An 18,767-nucleotide genomic window follows, 5' to 3' on the forward strand; every position below is an offset into this window, starting at 1 on the left:
CAGGAGTGACCACGTGGTACTGGGGCGGTGGGGAGCTGCCTTGGTTCCTGCGGCTTTATTTTTTTCAATATTTATTTATTTGCAAGTCAGAGTTACACAGAGAGAGGAGAGGCAGACAGAGAGAGAGACAGAGAGACCGAGAGAGAGGTCTTCCATCTGATGGTTCATTCCCCAACTGGCCACAATGGCTGGAGCTGCACCAATCCGAAGGCAGCAACTAGCAGCTTCCTCTGGGTCTCCCACGCGGGTGCAGGGACCCAAGGACTTGGGCCATCTTCCACTGCTTTCCCAGGCCATAGCAGAGAGCTGGATAGGAAGTGGAGTAGCTGGGTCTCGAACCAGCACCCATAAGGGATGGCGGTGCTTTAGGCCAGGACGTTAACCCGCTGTGCCACAGCGCTGGCCTTGGTTCCTGAGGCCTGAGGGTTTAAAGCTCCTGTAGCCTGTCTGTGTTTCCTGCCTTGGATCAACCAAGATCCTCCTACTGGGTCTTCACAGCGGTCTCTGCCTCTATTTTCTGAAGTTCAATGGTTTTTTTTTTTGACAGGCAGAGTGGACAGTGTGAGAGAGAGACAGAGAAAGGTCTTCCTTTTTTTTGCCGTTGGTTCACCCTCCAATGGCCGCTGCGGCCGGCGAGCTGCGGATGGCACACCACGCTGATCCGAAGGCAGGAGCCAGGTGCTTCTCCTGGTCTCCATGGGGTGCAGGGCCCAAGCTCTTGGGCCATCCTCCACTGCACTCCCGGGCCATAGCAGAGAGCTGGCCTGGATGAGGGGCAACCGGGACAGAATCCGGTGCCCCAACCGGGACTAGAACCTGGTGTGCCGGTGCCGCAAGGCGGATGATTAGCCTGTTGAGCCGCGGCGCTGGCCAATTCAATGGGTTTCTAGACAAAAAGAAGTTTCACTTTACCCCTCTGGACTGTGAATTCCCTCAAGTCAGGAACTCTATCTTACTCTTTGTGTCATTAGAATGTAGTTCAATGCATGTAAGACATTCAAAATATGTGAAGGAATGGTAAGTTACTGAATGAATTTATATATGTCCACTAGCAATAACTACAAGGATAATTTTCTCGCTAGATTCCTGCCCTGCCCTCTTTTTTTATTTTTTTGATTTATATATTTGAAAGGCAGAGTTAGAGAAAGATGGAGACATACACATACATAGAGAGAGAGAAAGACAGAGAGAGAGAAAGAGAGAGAGACCAGCAGTTGGGGCTGGGCCAGGCCGAATCCAGGAGCCAGGAACTCCTTGGTCTCCCACGTGGGTAGCAAGGGTCCAAGCACTTGGGGGCCATCTTCTGCTGCTTTCCAAGGAGCATTAGCAGGGAGCTGGACCAGAAGTGGAGCAGCTAGGATTCGAACCTGTACTCATAGAAGATGGCAGTGCTGTAGGTGATGGCTTAAACTCCTGTGCCAAAACACAGGTCCCCCTACCCGGCCTTTCCAACACAAAGCCTCCTTCCACTTTAAACAACACAGCTCTTGCTCCTTATGTGCCCCTGCTTCTTATCCGTCCAGGTTTTGACAGGCGACATTTTCATGAGGGGTTTTTGCTAAGGAAATACCAGGCCTGGCACATTGGCACTTGAGTGTGATACAAGCTGACACTGTCACCTCAACTGTAGCTGCTTCAGGAGAAACCCAAGGTGACCCTGGACCTTTTACTGAAGAAACACAGAGAGTGGCAAGCTGTAGGTACAGAGATATAAGTAGAGCTTTTATTTTTTTTTTAAACCAACCCAACGTTTCCACTGGCAACTGTCAACATAGCTTATAGCACAAGCACTGTTTCTTTTTTAGTTATTTTTTTTCTAAAAAATGTGTTGAAAATTAAACAGATGTTTTCTTAATTTCTTTCCCCCCCTTAGAAAATGTATTTATGTCAATGCAGAAAAGCTAAAGACCTGTGGGCAGTTTCGTGGTGACGTCGTATGTGTGTTTCTTTGTGTGTGCCTGTGTGTATGTATGTGTGTGACTTCTAAAGCCAAGTCCTTTCAAAATCTGTTGGGAAAAGCTCAGTAGGGCATGGCAATCTCTTTTTCTGTGAACCCAGGCTCCCTGGGATTATGGCAACTAGGATTCCTCGTCTGGGGACAAGAAATAGCCCCACAGGCTGGAACGAGTTTCACGACGTTTAAAAACAAGCAGGAACAGGGGGGAAATGAGGAATTCTGGTTCCTATCTAGGGAAGATGTTTTCAAACGCGACCGCTGGGCCAGGAGACGTGAAAGGAGCCCCTTGTGTCTCTGTCACTTGGAGAAATACAGTCGGCTTGCTCCGAATGGCCCATTAGGGAGTGAGGGGGTGGTGACGCCAACATTCTCAGAAACACAGATGTGTCAGATATGATTTCTCCCCCTTGGAAGCCCTCCCTGGCTGGACATGTCTTCTCTCCTACCTCAGACACAAAGCCACGTGAGAAGGCCTGTGTCCCCTCTGTGGCCTCAGCTGCCCTCTGTCATCACGTTTTTCTCATTTCTGTCCCATCTCTCCCACCAGGCGGGTCTTCCTGCAGAATACACATACAGACACTGACCCAACAGGACATCCAGAACTGGGAACGGCTCGGGCAGGGAAGAGGGCATGGTGGTTAGAGCTTCTCTTCATTTCCACGCCAGCACGTAGGGCCCCTGCCACTCCCCACATGGGTGTGGGAGCTGACTCCCAGCCGAACGCCAGAGTTCTCAAGGAGCTCCGAGAGAAAAAGACAAGCTGGGGCAGGACCTGGCTGGACCCAGGGATAGCTTGTGATTGTTGGGAAGGCGTTGTGTCTGCAAACCCCATGCCTCTGTGGGCCAGCTCAGACCAGGAGTCGCTCTGCCGCACCTGTGTTGCTAACTCGAGAGACAAGACGAAACAAAACGACAAGCAACACGGGATGGAAGAACAAAAGCAACCACAAGAGTGAGTGCAATGAAGAGAGAACCGTAAACCAGCCACGTGGCCAGGCCTCGTGTCCACGCGTGGCCAGCTGAGTGGCACAGTCACGACGAGTCGAACGAGATGGGCGGGAGGAGCTGTGCCCTCAAAGAAATGAGAGGCCTAGGAACAAGCAGAAGGTGGAAGAGGAGGAGGCAAAGGCACCTCCACTGTGGGCCAGGGACCTGGGTGGGAAGGTGAGTTGCAGGTGGATCTGTCGCTGCTGTTGGTTGGTATTTAATTAACTGCCTGGGGAGTGGGTGATTCCTTCATGGATGGAAGAAGACTTTGCCCGCTCAGTGCACTGCCAGCGCTTAGGTCGGGTGAAGTTTCTGGGGCTTGGGCCCTGATGCTGCCTCTCTAGGGCTGCTCATCCCGGAGAGGTCCCTGGTGGGGAGGTGCCTTTCTCTTTGGAGAAGTTCTAGGCCTGCCCTGCCAGCAGGCCTTGTTTTGTGGCTCAGAACCCCTTGATGTAGCAATAGGCCTCCAGCGTGGCGAAGAGTATGTAGAGGAGCCACAGGCTCACGAAGAGCCACGTCGTGGCCAGCTTGCAGCTGCGGGGACCCCCGAGCTCCCCGCCCAGGTGCGGCCGCCGCCGGTACAGGAGCACGCTGATGCAGACGAACGCGAAGATGGTGAAGAGGGTGACTGAGAAGGCCAGCGTGCCGGCCGACACGTGGAACTCCTGTCCCTGCACGGCCCAGTAGATGGCGGCCACGGACCAGGCCAGGCCAATACCCAGGAAGACGTTGACGGCGTTGCTGCCCGTGACGTTGCCAATGGAGGCGTCGGCGTACACGTCCTGCAGGGCGGCAGCTTTGCTGGCAAAGGTGTCTGGAAAAAGGACACAGGCAAAGGGGAGCTGCTGGGGGGCTGAGACGTGGAGGGAGGCCCTCGAGGAAGCCCCCAGGGCAGGCCGTGGCTGAGCCCAGAGAGGAGAGGAAAGCAGGGAGGGAGAGGGAAGCTTCTTCCAGCTCTGCCTTTAACAAGCTGTGTGGCCGCGGGCAAGTCCCATCAGTGCTCTGGGCTTCCCAACCCTCCCGGCAGGCGTCTGAAAGGTCCCACGGGCCTTTCCTGTCCTGGTACTTACTGAGCGGATTTATTGTTTTCCGCTGACTGTTTTATCAGGAGGGGACTTTGCCATTCCTTGTTATCTCTCTAGAGAGCCTTGCCATCCTGCTTAGAGGATGTGTGATTGTGACTGTCACATGGGGCAGTCACCCACCTCTACCCGGTTACTGGGCAACGTCTATGGGCTCAGCCCTGGACCAGGTGCTGGATTTATGGGGCAGAGGACACAGCGTGGCTCACGATGACAGCATGAGCTGGGGACCTGAGGACACGGGCTGTGTCTTTGCAGCTTGTATGTGGATCCCAGGGCCTTGCAGCAGGGTGGACTTCAGACCCTGGCACGGTCTGCAGGCCCTGGGAGAACCCTCCAGCTTGTCCCACTCCACCTTATCTATTCTGCAGGTAGGGAAAATGAGGCCCCAGGAATCTACCCCAGGTCACAGTGGAAGTCAGCAAGAGGTTCGACCCTAAAGGGCCCTCAGGCCCTCAATCTGCATCAGAAAAGCGCCAGCCCCAGCCGTGGGTGCAGAGGATGGGGCCACAGCACAGCCATCTGAAAGGCCCAAATGTCGTCAGCTGCTCTCTTGGACCAATTGCCAGCACTTGGAAGGGCCCCAAGCTCTCTCCCTGCTCCGCTTGTCCTCATTTGCTTCACTCTCGCTAATTTCTCTGATCTCCCAGAGAAAACCTCCTGCCCCTTTTTGCCTACGACCTTGCTATTTCACCTCTGCTCTGCTGCTATGTCTTCCACATCTGTTCCTCATGTCAGCTCCTTCCCTTCTGATAGTTCGGATCCCTCAAGACTTGGAGAACAGAGACCGCAGGGTGTTGTGCACACGAAGACTTCCCGGAATGCTCTGTCCCATTTCCTACCACCCAATGCATTTTTCAGGACACCCAATCTTGCGTCTCTAACGTACAAATAATGCCTCCGGCCTGTGCTGGAGTTTTGAGAAAAAGTTTTCCTAGAGTGTGATGAAGTTACACTCCAGAAGAATCTGTTTCTTAGTAGGGGAAGGGTTTCTGTTGGCCCAACCAGCCGAATCCGGTCTGATGACACTCAGCCTAACTCTCCTGGAGGAAGATGCGGCTTCTGTTTCATTGTAGGGCAACCGGGATGGCAGGAGTTTGGGGTTCATGTCCTGGGGACCCCAAATTAAGTAATGAGCCTGGGCTAAGGCAGGGCTCTGTACCTGCCATCTCCTCCCTGCCCCTCAGGCCCAGCTTCCACATAACTGCCCTTGGAAGCCACCCAGGCCTGACCCCAGAGTAGCCAGGATCCCTGTCTTGTTGTTTACACAACACCTGTACCTTTTCCTCATGGAACTCATCCAGATGGCTTTGATTTCAGTACTGGAGTGTCATGCCCTTCACTAGATTATTAACTCAATGTGGAGAGGGAAGCCTCATTAGAATCCCGGTAATGGCCGGCGCCGCGGCTCACTAGGCTAATCCTCCGCCTAGCGGCGCCGGCACACCGGGTTCTAGTCCCGGTTGGGGCACCGGATTCTGTCCCGGTTGCCCCTCTTCCAGGCCAGCCCTCTGCTGTGGCCAGGGAGTGCAGTGGAGGATGGCCCAGGTGCTTGGGCCCTGCACCCCATGGGAGACCAGGAAAAGCACCTGGCTCCTGGCTCCTGCCATCGGATCAGCGTGGTGCGCCGGCCGCAGCGCGCCGGCCGCGGCGGCCATTGGAGGGTGAACCAACGGCAAAGGAAGACCTTTCTCTCTGTCTCTCTCTCTCACTGTCCACTCTGCCTGTCAAAAAAATTAAAAAAAAAAAAATAAAAATAAAAAATAAAAAAATAGAATCCCGGTAAGTAGCACTAGTCCTGTAGCAGGCTCAACAAGCACTTATCTATTGTATGAATTAACAGGTGCCTACTCTGTTTTGTCTTTTGGTATTTACAGGTGACAGCAGACTGCGTAATTCATCCTGTGGAAGTACAGAAGCTCACTAAGCTCCCTTTGCTTGTCCTCTAGACTCAGTGTGCTCGGGAATGTTCTTTTAAGCACGGAGGGTACAGGGTGGGGGTAGGAGGGAATGATCGTGGAAATTTCTATGGTGCCATCTCTGAGCCCTTCAGAGACCACCGGAGGTAGACAGGAGAATAATATCTACGTTCTTTGAATTATATTGTTTGTGGCATATTTACAAAACACAGAGGTTAAGAAATTGGCCACTTTACTCAGGCAGGTGGTTTAACCTCCTTGGTCCTGGGTTTCCTCATCTATAGAAGGGCTCTGGTGAGCCCTGCAAGGATAAACGTAGCTTAGCACCATAGCTCTCCATCTGAGAAACGCTAGCTGCCATTATTAACACGATCGTCCATGCACTTGACTGCACTGTGTGCATCTGAAGTGGAGAGGCTCTGTGAAGGCCAGCTCTGAGATGGTGAGGAAGGAGAAGCAGAGGGGTCTTTAAAACCAGGCAAGAACCTCTTTGCAAGCTCAAGCCCTTCTCACGCTCACCTGGCACGGAGGTGCCAAACGCCACAAAAACCACAGCCGTGACTGAGTCCTTGAGACCAATGGTGCAGCCGAAGTGGGAGGCCAGGTCCCCGATGATGGCGGTGAGCATGCCGATGATGAGGATGGAGACGACGAAGCAGGCCCATCCGTGGCAGTACTCTGTGGGGGGCACGCAGGCAAACAGCACCTTCCAGAAGACCGTCAGGAAGTGCATGACGTAGTCAAAGCAGGACGGCAGCCGCTCCTCCCCGGACTCATCTTCATCCTCATCCCCTGCTGCAGACAAGACACACAGGCCCGAGAAGGACAGCGAGGTCATTCATGAGAAGGTCAAGTCCACCCCAAGGACAGGCGGTACTGCCCAGAAGGCAACTCCAGCTTTAGTCTGGGCAGCTGATTAGAACCAGGACACGTGCACCAGAAAAGAGTGAAAGAGAGGAAGAAGTTGGCCATTGGTCATCAGACAACTTGGTCATTGGTCAGTTTGAATGGAGAGTGGACGGAGAGGCAGGAGGACAGGAGAAGGGGAGGGGAGAAAGATATGAGGAGGCAGAGCAGGAGGGCATGAGGAGGACAAGACAGGGGAGGAAAGAGGATGGAGTTGGCTGCATTTGGTTGCTTCGGCAAAAAAAGCAAAATCAGCTGTGTGCCCCCCTCTTCACCAAGGCTCCCCTTGAACTTTCTGATCTAACTGCTGAAATAATCCTCATGGTTCTGGCCATGATCCATCCCCAGAGGGGCAGCTGTCATTCCCGATCATGGAGGTGCACCGGAGAGCTGGTGGGTGCCACCCTGCAAGCCTCCCACGGGACAGGCAGCGTGGGCAACGTGGCCCAGTCAGCAGTCGGGAGGAGAGGATGTGTGGCCCCAGGGCCGCCTTGGTCATGTTTTCACAGAGCCAGTGGAGGCTGGGTTTTGAGAGAGCAGGAGTCAGGACACTCGGGTTCTAATCCCAGCATTGCCGTGAAGAAGATCTGTACCTGGGGTGCATTATCTCTTGTTTCTGAAGCTCAGGCCCTGCATTCTGTGGCCTACATTCTGTTTAGTGTCTCTTCAGGGGCACAGTCAGGTCATCAGAGGGGAACGAGAAGATCGATGTAAGAAGTGGGGCAGCGGCGGCGGCAACAACAAACCTCTCTCTGGCTGTACATTTGCTCTGGCTCTGGGGCCTTGGGGATGTGACCCTGTGGGTTGCTATGACAACAGAGCCTCATGAAAATAGACAAGGCCAGTAGTGCTCAGCAGTGCGAGGAAGCCTCATTGGTGCTGACGGGCAACAGAGCTGGAGCTCGGAGGCCTTTTCCATTCCCATCTGCAGGCCTCTGGGGCTCCTGGCTGCGGCCTGGGTCCCCCCTGATGGACCTGTCAGTATATTCCAGAGGACAGATCTGGAATCATCTAGGGTGGAGGTTTGTCTGAGAGTTGATGCAAAGCGTTTTATAAAAGGCTGGCCCTCTCGCCCTTAAATCAGACTTGTTCCACTCGATGGTTTCACTTGACAAAGGACCACAATAATGAGCAGAGGAGACGATGGAAACTGGAATTTGTCGAGTGCCCATCCTGTAACCGACACCCCACCTTTCCACCTTCCCGGCGAAGAGCAGCAGTTCCCTTTTTGGCTGAGGAAATTGAGGTCAGAGAAGAACTTGTGCCCATTTGCAGAGTAGAACCAGGACGTGGCCCAGTGGAACAGGTAAACGCCTAGGACTTGAGACAGGAAGACTGGACCTACAGCCTTCCGGGGGTGGGCGGGCGGGTGTCGTGGGTAGGTTCTTCCTTCTCAAGAGCAGTCGCTTTCCCCGACCAGGTTCTTAAGGCCCCCACCCCCTTTTAAGAAGGATTTATTTATTGATTGGGGCCAGCTCTGTGGCAAAGTAGACATGCAGTGCCCATCCCATATGGGCACCGGTTCGTGTCCCAGCTGCTCTTCTTCCAATCCAGCTCCCTGCTATGGCCTGGGAAAACAGAAGATGGCCCAAGTGCTTGGGGCCCTGCACCTGCATGGGAGACCTGGAGGAAGCTCCTGGCTCCTGGCTTCAGATCTGCCCAGCTCCAGCCATTGTGGCCATTTGGGGAATGAACCAGCAGATGGAAGACCTTTTCTCTCTCTGTAACTCTACCTTTCAAATAAATAAATAAAATATTTTTAAAAAAGAAAGATTCATTTATTTATTTGAAAGGCAGAATGACAGGAGAGAGAAGGACAGAAAGAGAGACCTTCCATCTACTGGTTCGCCCTTCCCCCTCCAAATGTTGACAGCATCCAGGACTAGACCAGGGAAAAGCCAAGAACCAGGAACTCCACCAGGATCTTCCATGTGGGTGGCAGGAACTCAAGCACTTAAAACATCATCTGCTGCCTCCCACGTGCGTTAACAGGAAGCTGAACTGGAAGTGCAGAGTAGCACTTAGACATGGGAATGCAGGTTTTGTAAGCATTGGCTTAACCCGCTGTTCCACAATGCCCGCCCCTTGAGACCCTTCTTACCTGCACTGACAGTGATAGCCTCCATGAACTGGTCCCGCCAGGAATGGGTCCCCACAACCAAGGCCAAATTTGTCTTCCTTATCAGTTTGTCCACTGTAGTCTGTCAGGGAGAGGAAAACTGGCAACTATGAGGTTAGAATGCTCAGGACCAATGAGGAGTCTGGTGATTCAAAGGAATGAAAGCTGTCCTGTCTTCAAGGGGACTCGAGAAGTTATGCACGGAACAGCCTTGCTTGCTATCTTCTGGGAAACCTATCTCCTTTTTCTTTGGATATTTACACTAATGCAATAGAAAAGAATGATAATGATGTCAGTAAACTTTGTTCTGTAGTATTGAGGTTTAGTAACTTTGTTTAGAAACACAACTAAACAGTACTGATGACACATCTAGGGGCTTTCCAGCCCATTTATTCCATGTTATGTTGCCTTGCAATATTCCTGGGATACAAATGGCTAGCGTTATTTGTTCCAAGTTCCAAATGGGGAAACTGAGACTTGGGGTAGGTAAGTGATCTGTTCATTTTTAGCTTCATATTTTCCATGGTGAAATTGGAAGAAAACCCCAGATCTTCTGTCTCCCACCCTGGTTAATCTAGTATACAGTTAGACCTCATTGGTGGCCTGACCTTGAACTCATAGGATTCTTCAATGATGACCTCTAGTTTAGGGTGTTCACCCAATACTGGCTTTCCCATCTCTGCTATCCTCTTGGCCTCCTCTTCTTCCACAGTCAACTTTCTGTCAGTCACCTCTGCAGAAAAACAAAATCAGACTAGCTTTAGCACCTTTTCCACTCCCTGAGAAGTTCTATAGCTCAGGGCAATGGGCATGGGCAGTGTGTACAAAGCAAACAGCCCTTGAGAATGGGGACTTTGTATTTTTAGTGCCTCCTTCTTCTATGAAGTACCAGACTACCAGACTATTCCATGAGGGTTCCTTGCAGGCCTGGGATAAGCATTTTTTCCTTGTTTTAGACTTGAGTGGGCAACCTGATCTAAAGACAATCCTTGAAATAGTACCAAGTGAAGTTCCCAAGTCACTCAGTGAGATGTTGGGGAGCTAGGCTGAAAAGCCAAATCTACTGACCTTTAACTACTTTGAACTTTTGGCCTTATTTGTTCAACTCCTTTGTGTAAGTGTTCTTGGAGGTGCAAAAGCTCATTTATCCAAAGGGAATATCTACTGGCTCACATTAACATCTGTTTCCAATACTGTTGGCACTATCCCCTCTACAAAGGAGAGATGGGGGATGCTTCAGGGAATGACATTTCATACAAGTGAATATTATCCTCACAATGAGAAACTTGGAGGAATCCCCCCCCCCAAAAAAAGAAAAAAACGTCATGGTGTTCCAATGAAAGATTCCCAGATTTTCTATATGAATCAGGCACATTTCTTCCACAACACAGTGGTTATCCAAAACAAAAGGAAGTTCTTCCTTTTTTTGAGGCATTCTCTGTGTCCCTTGGCATCTTGACTCGTTTAGCAAGGGTCCCTTCTCACGTTGAACAGTTAGACATTTTTTCCACTTCAGCTGGTGAGTCCATTTTAAGATCACTTCGCCATGAAGACATGTTTTCTGGATTAGAGTGAAATAGAGATTGAATCTTTTTATTCCCCTTTGATTAGAAAATTGCTCTTGGCAGCCTGTTTCTTTCAGAGCTCATTTAAACATCTTCCCATCCAAGTCCACATCCTCACATGCAATTAATTCTTTTATTCGGCTCCTTAATTGCTTTCATTCCACACAGTAAACTTCCCAGGGGAATCCTCTATTCCTTGGATAATCTCAAGGACAAAATGGGTCAGAGGCCAAGATGATCTTCTTTTCTCTCTGGTTGGGGAATTGGTGAAGCGAGGCAAGGGGTGAGACTCAAGATTTTGACACCGCAATGTAAGGCTAGAAGCTGATGGTGTATGTTACCAAGCAGAGAGCCTTATATTCTACAGAAGGATCGCCTAGTCGACCTCGATGCAGATGCTATGCGAATGTATGGAGTATTCCTGAGCTGGTGATTTTTCTCAGTATTTCTGGAGCAAACACAGAAGGCAATCCTCAAATGTTTGGGAGCTGTCCGTGGTGCTGTCCTCTTCCCAGTGTGGGGGGCCACTTTTGGAAACGATTTCTCAAGGATTTTTGCACGTCTGTATTTCCAAGTCAGTAGATAGCCTCTATTAGCCTGTATTCATGATGAACTAATTCTGCCCGCACATCTGGATTCATCCAGGGTTCTGTGTCCAACTATCCTAGAAACCGGACTGCAAGCCACTCTGGGAAAATACCCTCAGAAAAAGACACATAGATCTCTTAAAAGAACCGCTGCCCTTTTCCTCTGCTTCCAGGTTTTGGCACCCTATCACAATCGTATCGCAGCAGTGTCAGTGTTATTCCTCAGTTCCCCCATGTCACACTTTACATGTGCCATAAGAACTTTCTACCAAAATAATGAGCTCTCCAGTGACATATAAATGTACCTGTCTAACCCCTTGTCCAGCTATCAATCTAGCACTATATCCATCTGGCAGGATATTGATCTACCTGCTGACCTGTCCACCCCTGTGGTGACAGTTTTTCAAGCTAGCTTTCTGCAAAAGTCTCCTTGACAAATAACCAATCCTCTTATCTCTGGGTCTCCCACAACCTCACAGAGGTACTCTGTGTTTATCTGTTAATTGATTGATTCCTATGTCTTTAAATCAACTCTGATTAATTGTTTTGGTTTGGAAGCCATTCCTGTCTTTTTCTACTTTTGTCCTGATCATGGCTTTAAATTCAGATGATGCTAATTTCTGGAGAGAATATTAAGTCTTGAACTCAAAAGACCATGGTGATTCTAGACACTTGTTTATGTGACGCCTCAGAATTTCAAGTTAAGAGAGTAAATAACAGGTAATCTTAATATTCAGAATGACTAAACAAACTCTCAGTTTTAGGAATAGTTAAGTGGGGGAGAGGAGAGACAGAATAAGAATGGGATTGAAGATCGAATAAATAGTGGAGGAACAAAGAGTGTGCTAGGTCAGACAAGAATCAGTTTCTGTGAATATTTTGCAGATGCCATCAGAAAGAAGTGGGATGATGCAGCCAGTGCTCTCACTCCCAGGGCCCTGCACATGGTGGGTAGCTCAGAATGAACATATTTACTCTTCTCCTGTAACCAGCAAGCATTGTTAATTATGTTTGCCTTCCAACCCAGGAAAATTAGAAGGAGGATTTGAGATTTCCAGTGGATTTAAAGCCTAATCAAAGGCTCTTAAATGAAAGGTTTGCAGATTGGAAGATCCAGGCCCAAGTACTGTTCTCCTACACACATTTTAGCTTCTGTAGGAATGTGCAAATATGTTAAAAGTATAACATTAAACCACAATCTTTGTTGTATGTAGATATGGGTGTGGGATGGAGGCAAGAGTTGTAACAAAGAAGTCAAAGCTCAGGCAAGTGGATGAGAGAAGTGAAGAGGAAACACCCATGCAATGAAATCAAGACCCTGGAAAAGAATGGAGCATACAGGGTTGGAGGTAGCTGAAAAAGAAGCTGAAGTAAATGGGAAGTGAAAGTTGCCTCCGTTTCTGTTTAAGGCTCCACGGAGGGCAATGTCCTCACCATGTTCACCACCCTTCTGAAGCTCACGGTAGGGACTGTAGAAGAGTCTGAATATCAATGAACTCTGTAAGATGTTTTGCCTCATAAGTGACCTTCAATTTTTTCCTGTGTCCCAAGAGCTGGTGACATGTAAGATATTCTTTTAAAGTATATTGAAACTGTCTTGTATAGCCCACTCCACCTGCACCAAGAGTTATAGTATTGCCACATATGCCAGACATGCTTAACTAACTCTCTGCTCACACAGCTGGTTGTGTTGTGCACAACTGGTTTCCACTCATGCATGTATGCTCTTAAAGTAGGTGTATAACCTACACAGGGCCTGGACTTGGCATGAAGCAGTCTCCAGAATGAATTCTCTAAATTTTTTACTTCCAGCCAGAACACTGCATCCAGCTCCCATAACAACCTAATTCTTCTTGTCGGCTGTGGAACATATAACTTTAAGGGTCAATGACAAATGATCCAAAATTACAGCAATTTTGATCTCAGCTGTGAGATGGCACAGATCTCCAGGACTGGTAAAATTCCAGATTCTTTAAAAATTGCCTTTTGTGTTTTCACAGTAGTTCTTGATCATTTTCCCCTGAATCTCTTGGGGTTAAAATATTTTCTTTCAAATGCTATCACAGTCTTATTAGGAAATTCCAGTTCTGACTCTCACCCTCTTGGCACCCACAACATGAGAGGGCGGGTGAATTAAGATGCAGGAGAAATCTACAGCCCAGTATCTCCTTGGAAAGTTTCAATTCTCTTCTTGATCCCAGAGAGGATCAGCTATGTCACACCCACATCCACTGACAGAAATGATGTTCAAGGAATTGTCTACTTCCTCATCATTACTTTATGTGGGGAAATAAATCACCCAGTTGTTGGACGAACTTGTCAGGTTGACTTGAGCCTGTAGTTACTAACAAATAAATCAAAGGACATTGGTGTTAAGCCAATGAATGGCACTGGCAAGAACTGGAAGAGGAGGAAAGCACCTCTTACCTGGAGATAACAGGAGCGCTGTTTGCGAATGATACCAGACAGAGGGAAGAGAGAAAAGGAGAGAGCATTACGGTCCCATCTTGAACATATCCCCAGGCTCTGTGGCTGCTGGCAGCAAAAGAAAAGCAGTGAGCTTAGGAGGTGAAGCTCAGCAGCCACGTGCGAAAGAGCGGCGTTTGCAGCATGCGCAGCAGCAGCAGCAAGAGGCCCAAGCAGCTGGAGGGGCTGACAAACACCAGGGCCTGCAGTCAGAAGTTTCCCCCTTGTCTTCCCTGTAAGCTTGAGGGCCAGGGATGGAGGAATGAGGGTGCGGGGAACCAAGCGGGCGAGGCAGAGACCAGGTTGGTCACTCAGGATCTTTTGGGATCGCAGGTTATCACATCCACTCTGTAAAGATGTTGTGACAATCTGGTTATCCTAACTGTAGCTTGTGCCCCTGCTGGAACAGCTGGCTTATCACAGCAAATATCACCACGGGGTTTGCATGGGGACTTAGGGCATGGGTTGCAGCGTCCAAGAGTGGCAAAGTGTTCAGTTCTGTGCTTTCTATCTCTGACCTCATAGTCAAGTCATGCTCTGCTTCCCAGTGCCCACAAGGTTTTCATGGTCACAAATGGCTTCCTGGTTACCATACTGGCTAGAACTTCGATTTCCTCTAAAGAGTGGCTTAGGGACATGTAATTCCTGCAGAATGACTTCCCTGAATTTTTGTATATCTTGGAGGTTGGAGCCATGAGCTTTTACCATTTTCCATCACCTGTGTCTAGCACAGTCTCTGCACTTACTAGTGTTCAATAAATGTTTGTTTTTGCTATTTTGGAAACTGCTTTATCCATAGATCCTATGGTGCTGCATCTCTGAATGGTGGTCTTTCGTTCCATAAAAGGTAAGCTAAATCAGATATTCCAGAATACAGAAAACTGTTATACTAACAGCTGTACATAGACAGGAGATGACAAATACAAGACCCCTACGTGGACTTGGAAACTGAGTCAAAGACCCACTCAACACAGGTTGTCCCTCGTGCCTGAATGTGTACTTCTGCTTAGCTCTTAAGACTTCAAGGTCTAAAAACAAACAAAAAAAAGTATTGACACACCACATTTTCATCTCAAGTGTGTCCTGGTACAGCCCCTCATTTCTTGGCTCTTGTCAGATAAAGATCCATAAATACCCTTCTATTCAATCTCAGTGCAGCTGGTAACTGATGGCGATTGATGAGGAAGGAGTGTGTGCATGTGTGTAGCATGTCTGAATGGTTTCTTCTAAGAGTCTTTAGGAATGCAATTCGGGCCTATGATCCATCATCCATATCCACAGCCACTGAATTCACATGTAGACCTGGAATCTCTGTGGAATATTAAGAAGAGTCAATAACAGTTGCCTTTTTCTGATGTCTGTCATCTAAAATTCCAAGGGCGGTAATGGATCAATGTACTTCCTCGCTATACATAGATAGACAGACAGATAGATGGATAGATAGACAGACAGAGACATCCTGTTCATTCTGCTCCTTCCATGGGTCTGCATGGAAGAGCCCAGAATTTTGGCCCTCAAGTTTTAGTAGACCAGTCGTGGATGGTTTTTCCAAAAAGCTCCCTGATGTTCTGGTTGTCACTCAGAGGTCCCTCCCCATGCCTGCCTGAAGCAGCGAGAAGGCCTGCAATCAACTGGAATTGTGTCACTGTCTGGTCATTGTGCCCACAAATCCAAGACATCCCTCAGCAGTCATAGAGGGACCAGTGAGACCCAGGAGGACCAACTCTGAGTGACGTGGCAGCTTCAGGGTGTTTCTCCTGCTGCTTCTGTAGCTGCTGTGAGAAGCTGCAGCGGAACTTCCAGCTGTATTGATCTCCAGGGCCAGAGGAGAATCCTTCATCCTTTCTCAGACACTCCAGAGATGAGCAGGAATGAATGTAGCTCTGAGTGATGAGGAAGCACCTGGGTGCTTGTCCAGGTAAGGCCATGTGTGTATAAACAGGAGGAACAAACAGGTCCCTTCTCAAGGAGAGGTTTTCCTGTCCCACCTGAGAGATTTCAGCATCCAGGCCCAGGCCCAGGCCCAGGCCCAGGCCCAGCAGCCCTGCCTATGCTGCTCTGTGTTGCTCTCAGAAGTTTGCTTCTCAACTCCAGGGCTTCTCTACTTCTGGCCAACCATGTTTCCCCTTCATCCCTCTTTTTTCCCTTCCCCAGTTTGCTCAGTTTTCACTCTCACCTCTGAAGTCCACGCTGTTTGCCAAGAATAGAATCTCTGTTTCAAATCCAGTCCTTTTTTTTGAATGCAATTGTCATTTGACTATGCGGAGTCCATGTCACTCTGAGTGCCCAAGACTCTCCCAGGCAGCAGTGATAATGAAAGGCAATTTCCACGGTACCAGCCCTCATCAGAGAGCAGCAGGCAGTTCTGGAAATCCGGAAAGGTACTCCTTTGATTCTGAGTCCAGACAACCTGGTCTGATCCCAGAATCTGGGAAGAACTGAAGAAACTGAAAATCAACCTCCTAGACAACAGAACAGGAGGCTGTGAAGCCAAGGGATTTCTTATTGGCACTTTCCATCTTAGCGTCTTGGTCACTGGGAAGGTCTGGAGGCATACCCCTCCGAGAGCTTATGAAATCCTTGTCTCACCTACTTACCTTGCCCTGCCAAGGCAAGGCTTCACGAGGGCTCTGTTGACATCTCATCTCCTTGGACCAAGAATCCAGGGAAATAAAACAAGGTGTCCACAAATGGGGAGTGGCCACAGACACTGCATCTGAGAAGTCTCTTTAAAAGCACAAGTCTTGAGCCGGCGCCGTGGCTCAATAGGCTAATCCTCCACCTTGCGGCGCCGGCACACCGGGTTCTAGTCCCGGTTGGGGCGCCGGATTCTGTCCCGGTTGCCCCTCTTCCAGGCCAGCTCTCTGCTATGGCCAGGGAGTGCAGTGGAGGATGGCCCAGGTGCTTGGGCCCTGCACCCCATGGGAGACCAGGAAAAGCACCTGGCTCCTGGCTCCTGCCAGGATCAGCGCGGTGCGCCGGCTGCAGCGGCGGCCATTGGAGGGTGAACCAACGGCAAAGGAAGACCTTTCTCTCTCTGTCTCTCTCTCTCACTGTCCACTCTGCCTGTCAAAAAAAAAAAAAAAAAAAAAAAAAAAAAAAGCACAAGTCTTATCTCAGGCCACTCTCCATCACTCTGCTGCTGCTAGAGGGCTTTATGGGAGGTGGAAAAGATCCTCTTTACTGGTGGAATAAAGGCATGGGTGAGGATGGCTCTTGGTACAGCTGTTGGATGATGCTTGGTATGCTCACATCCTGTATCAGAGTGCCTTGCTTGAAGTTCAGTCTTTACTTCCAATTGCAACTTCCTGCTAATGTGTTCGTTTGGAGGCAGCAGGTGATGGCTCAAGTACTTGGATCCCTGCCATCCACATGGGAGACCTGAGTTGAGTTCTTGGTCCAGTGCAGGTATCTGGGAAATGAACCAGCGGATGGGAGATCTCTGTCTGTCTCTCTGTTTCCCTCTTTCAAATAAATATGATAAATTTTTTGAAATAAAGACATGGATGGACTTTCAATCCTGTTTTCTTGCCTGGAGCCACTGCCTTCTTCCAGCTGCTCTCTATGACTCACTGAGCTACTTTCATTAGTACCTAAGTAGCTGGAGCTGTGGAAACTGATGAAGCTGCTCCACAATGGCCTTGGTTGTCCTCTGCTTCTTACCAGTCATGAAGATATGGAGCTAATGCACAAAGCAGGTGGAAATGAAGTAGGACAGGTGCTGACACACCTTCTGAGAGCACTCTTGGCAGCAGGAACTGGAAGATTGGCAGGAAAACAAAGCAGGAAGCAGTGACAATGGAGACTTTCTCTCTCCTGGCAGCCAGGCTGACGGCAGTACCCTATTATGTGGCTAACAGGAGAGCAGGCCCTGGAGGAAGGAGAGGACTTCTGCTCCCAGGTGTGTCCAAGCCACTGTGGGCACAGAACTGGTCCGCTCTGCAGAGTCCCCGGCAGACACTGAGAACCGACTGATCGGATGGGTCTGGCCAGGGGCCTGGTAGACGAGCCCTTTGGAGCGTCACTGCTGAGTCTCTTACATCTGGCTTTGAGTGACAGACAGACTTTCTGCTGCTCCTTGGCGCGTAAGTAGTACAATGCCATTCCTTTGGGACAAACAGGTGGATTTCGCTGCTTCAGTCTCCATGAGACTTCTGGCAGCACACCCTCCTGAAGAGGGTGTGAATGTCCTCCTCTTGGTATTTCCCAAGAGCCCTCTTCCTGCATCCTGCCTCTATCTCTATCCCCCATCACTTCCCATGTAGGGGTTCCAATCACTTTCTTTAGGGAAAAAATCCTTCCTTACGTGTGCTGTGGCTGTAGCACATCAGCCCCTCAGGGAAGCCACTGGCAGCTAATCTGAGGTGTGCATCCTAGGAAGGGAGAGGAGGAGGCCTGTGCTGTAGGGTGGGGCAAGGGAGACTGTGGGGTCAGGGTGAAATGCTCACTTGTAGACGTCACGCAAAGGCAGGAGTCCATGAACCGTCCAGCACCTGTCTCTCGGGTGTCAGCACCAACTACACCATTTAAAGTCCTTTCTCCTGTTGGAAAACCCACAAGTCAATGCCCCAGCTGCGCCCAGTGTTTGTCCTTTTCCAGGGCCCACTGACTAGGGCCATTACCCAACCCAGGGTTACTTCCTTCCATTTGTAGACTCTCAGTGTTCTGCATTAGAGATTGCATTATCCCAAAGTGGCCTGAATAAGGTACCCTACCCAGGGATAGGGACGGAGTAAATAGGATTGTGGGGATGGGGGAGATGTAAGGGGAGGATAACTCAGGATTCCAGATTGCATGACTACCCTGGAATACAGCTGTCCTGTGGCCTCTGGTAACTGCTAGACTTTCCCATGCCGATCTACCCAACTGTGAAATAGCCACATGATACACTTACCTCCACGAAGGGCAGAGGGGCTTACAGGCCGCTCTGCGAGAATAACCTGCTAAGCACTCAGTGGAGGTTGGGGAATGCAGCGGACGGCTGTCAAGCACCCCTGCAACACAGGCCCGGCCCCCAGCCCCAACTCCCCCACCTTCAGTTCAGGCCAGAGTGTGCAGGGTGGCAGGGCAGGGAGGCAGAGCAGGGGCACAGGCATGCTTCACATCACATTCCTTTCCTTTTCTCCTCCTCCCCACCCAGCAAGGAGTGTTCACATCTACAGGGGACCGTGTAGGGGTG

At 49.8% G+C, this 18,767-nt stretch overlaps 1 protein-coding gene across 18 annotated transcripts in view; it reads right to left on the reverse strand.

Annotated features, from left to right (window-relative positions):
• Window positions 1-1,704: 1,704 nt before the first annotated feature.
• Window positions 1,705-18,767, reverse strand: part of SLC8A3 (solute carrier family 8 member A3) — a 162,656-nt gene continuing 145,593 nt past the window's right edge. For 6 of the 18 annotated variants that reach the window (XM_008248556.5, XM_089322185.1, XM_089322186.1 and 3 more), the window contains exons 4-9: window positions 18,037-18,129; window positions 13,550-13,567; window positions 9,579-9,703; window positions 8,953-9,052; window positions 6,465-6,740; window positions 1,705-3,758 (exon numbers count right to left, since the gene is read on the reverse strand). In XM_008248556.5, the coding sequence (XP_008246778.3) occupies window positions 3,382-3,758; window positions 6,465-6,740; window positions 8,953-9,052; window positions 9,579-9,703; window positions 13,550-13,567; window positions 18,037-18,129 (989 nt within the window). In that variant the 3' untranslated portion in view covers window positions 1,705-3,381. The remainder of the gene's footprint in view (window positions 3,759-6,464; window positions 6,741-8,952; window positions 9,053-9,578; window positions 9,704-13,549; window positions 13,568-18,036; window positions 18,130-18,767) is intronic. The other 12 variants (XR_016226532.1, XM_051826304.3, XM_017337696.4 and 9 more) reach the window with 6 other exon arrangements.

Source organism: Oryctolagus cuniculus, chromosome 20 (genome assembly GCF_051225735.1).
Source record: "Oryctolagus cuniculus isolate XC-2025 breed Fujian yellow rabbit chromosome 20, ASM5122573v1, whole genome shotgun sequence".
In the NCBI taxonomy this organism is placed as follows: domain Eukaryota; kingdom Metazoa; phylum Chordata; class Mammalia; order Lagomorpha; family Leporidae; genus Oryctolagus; species Oryctolagus cuniculus.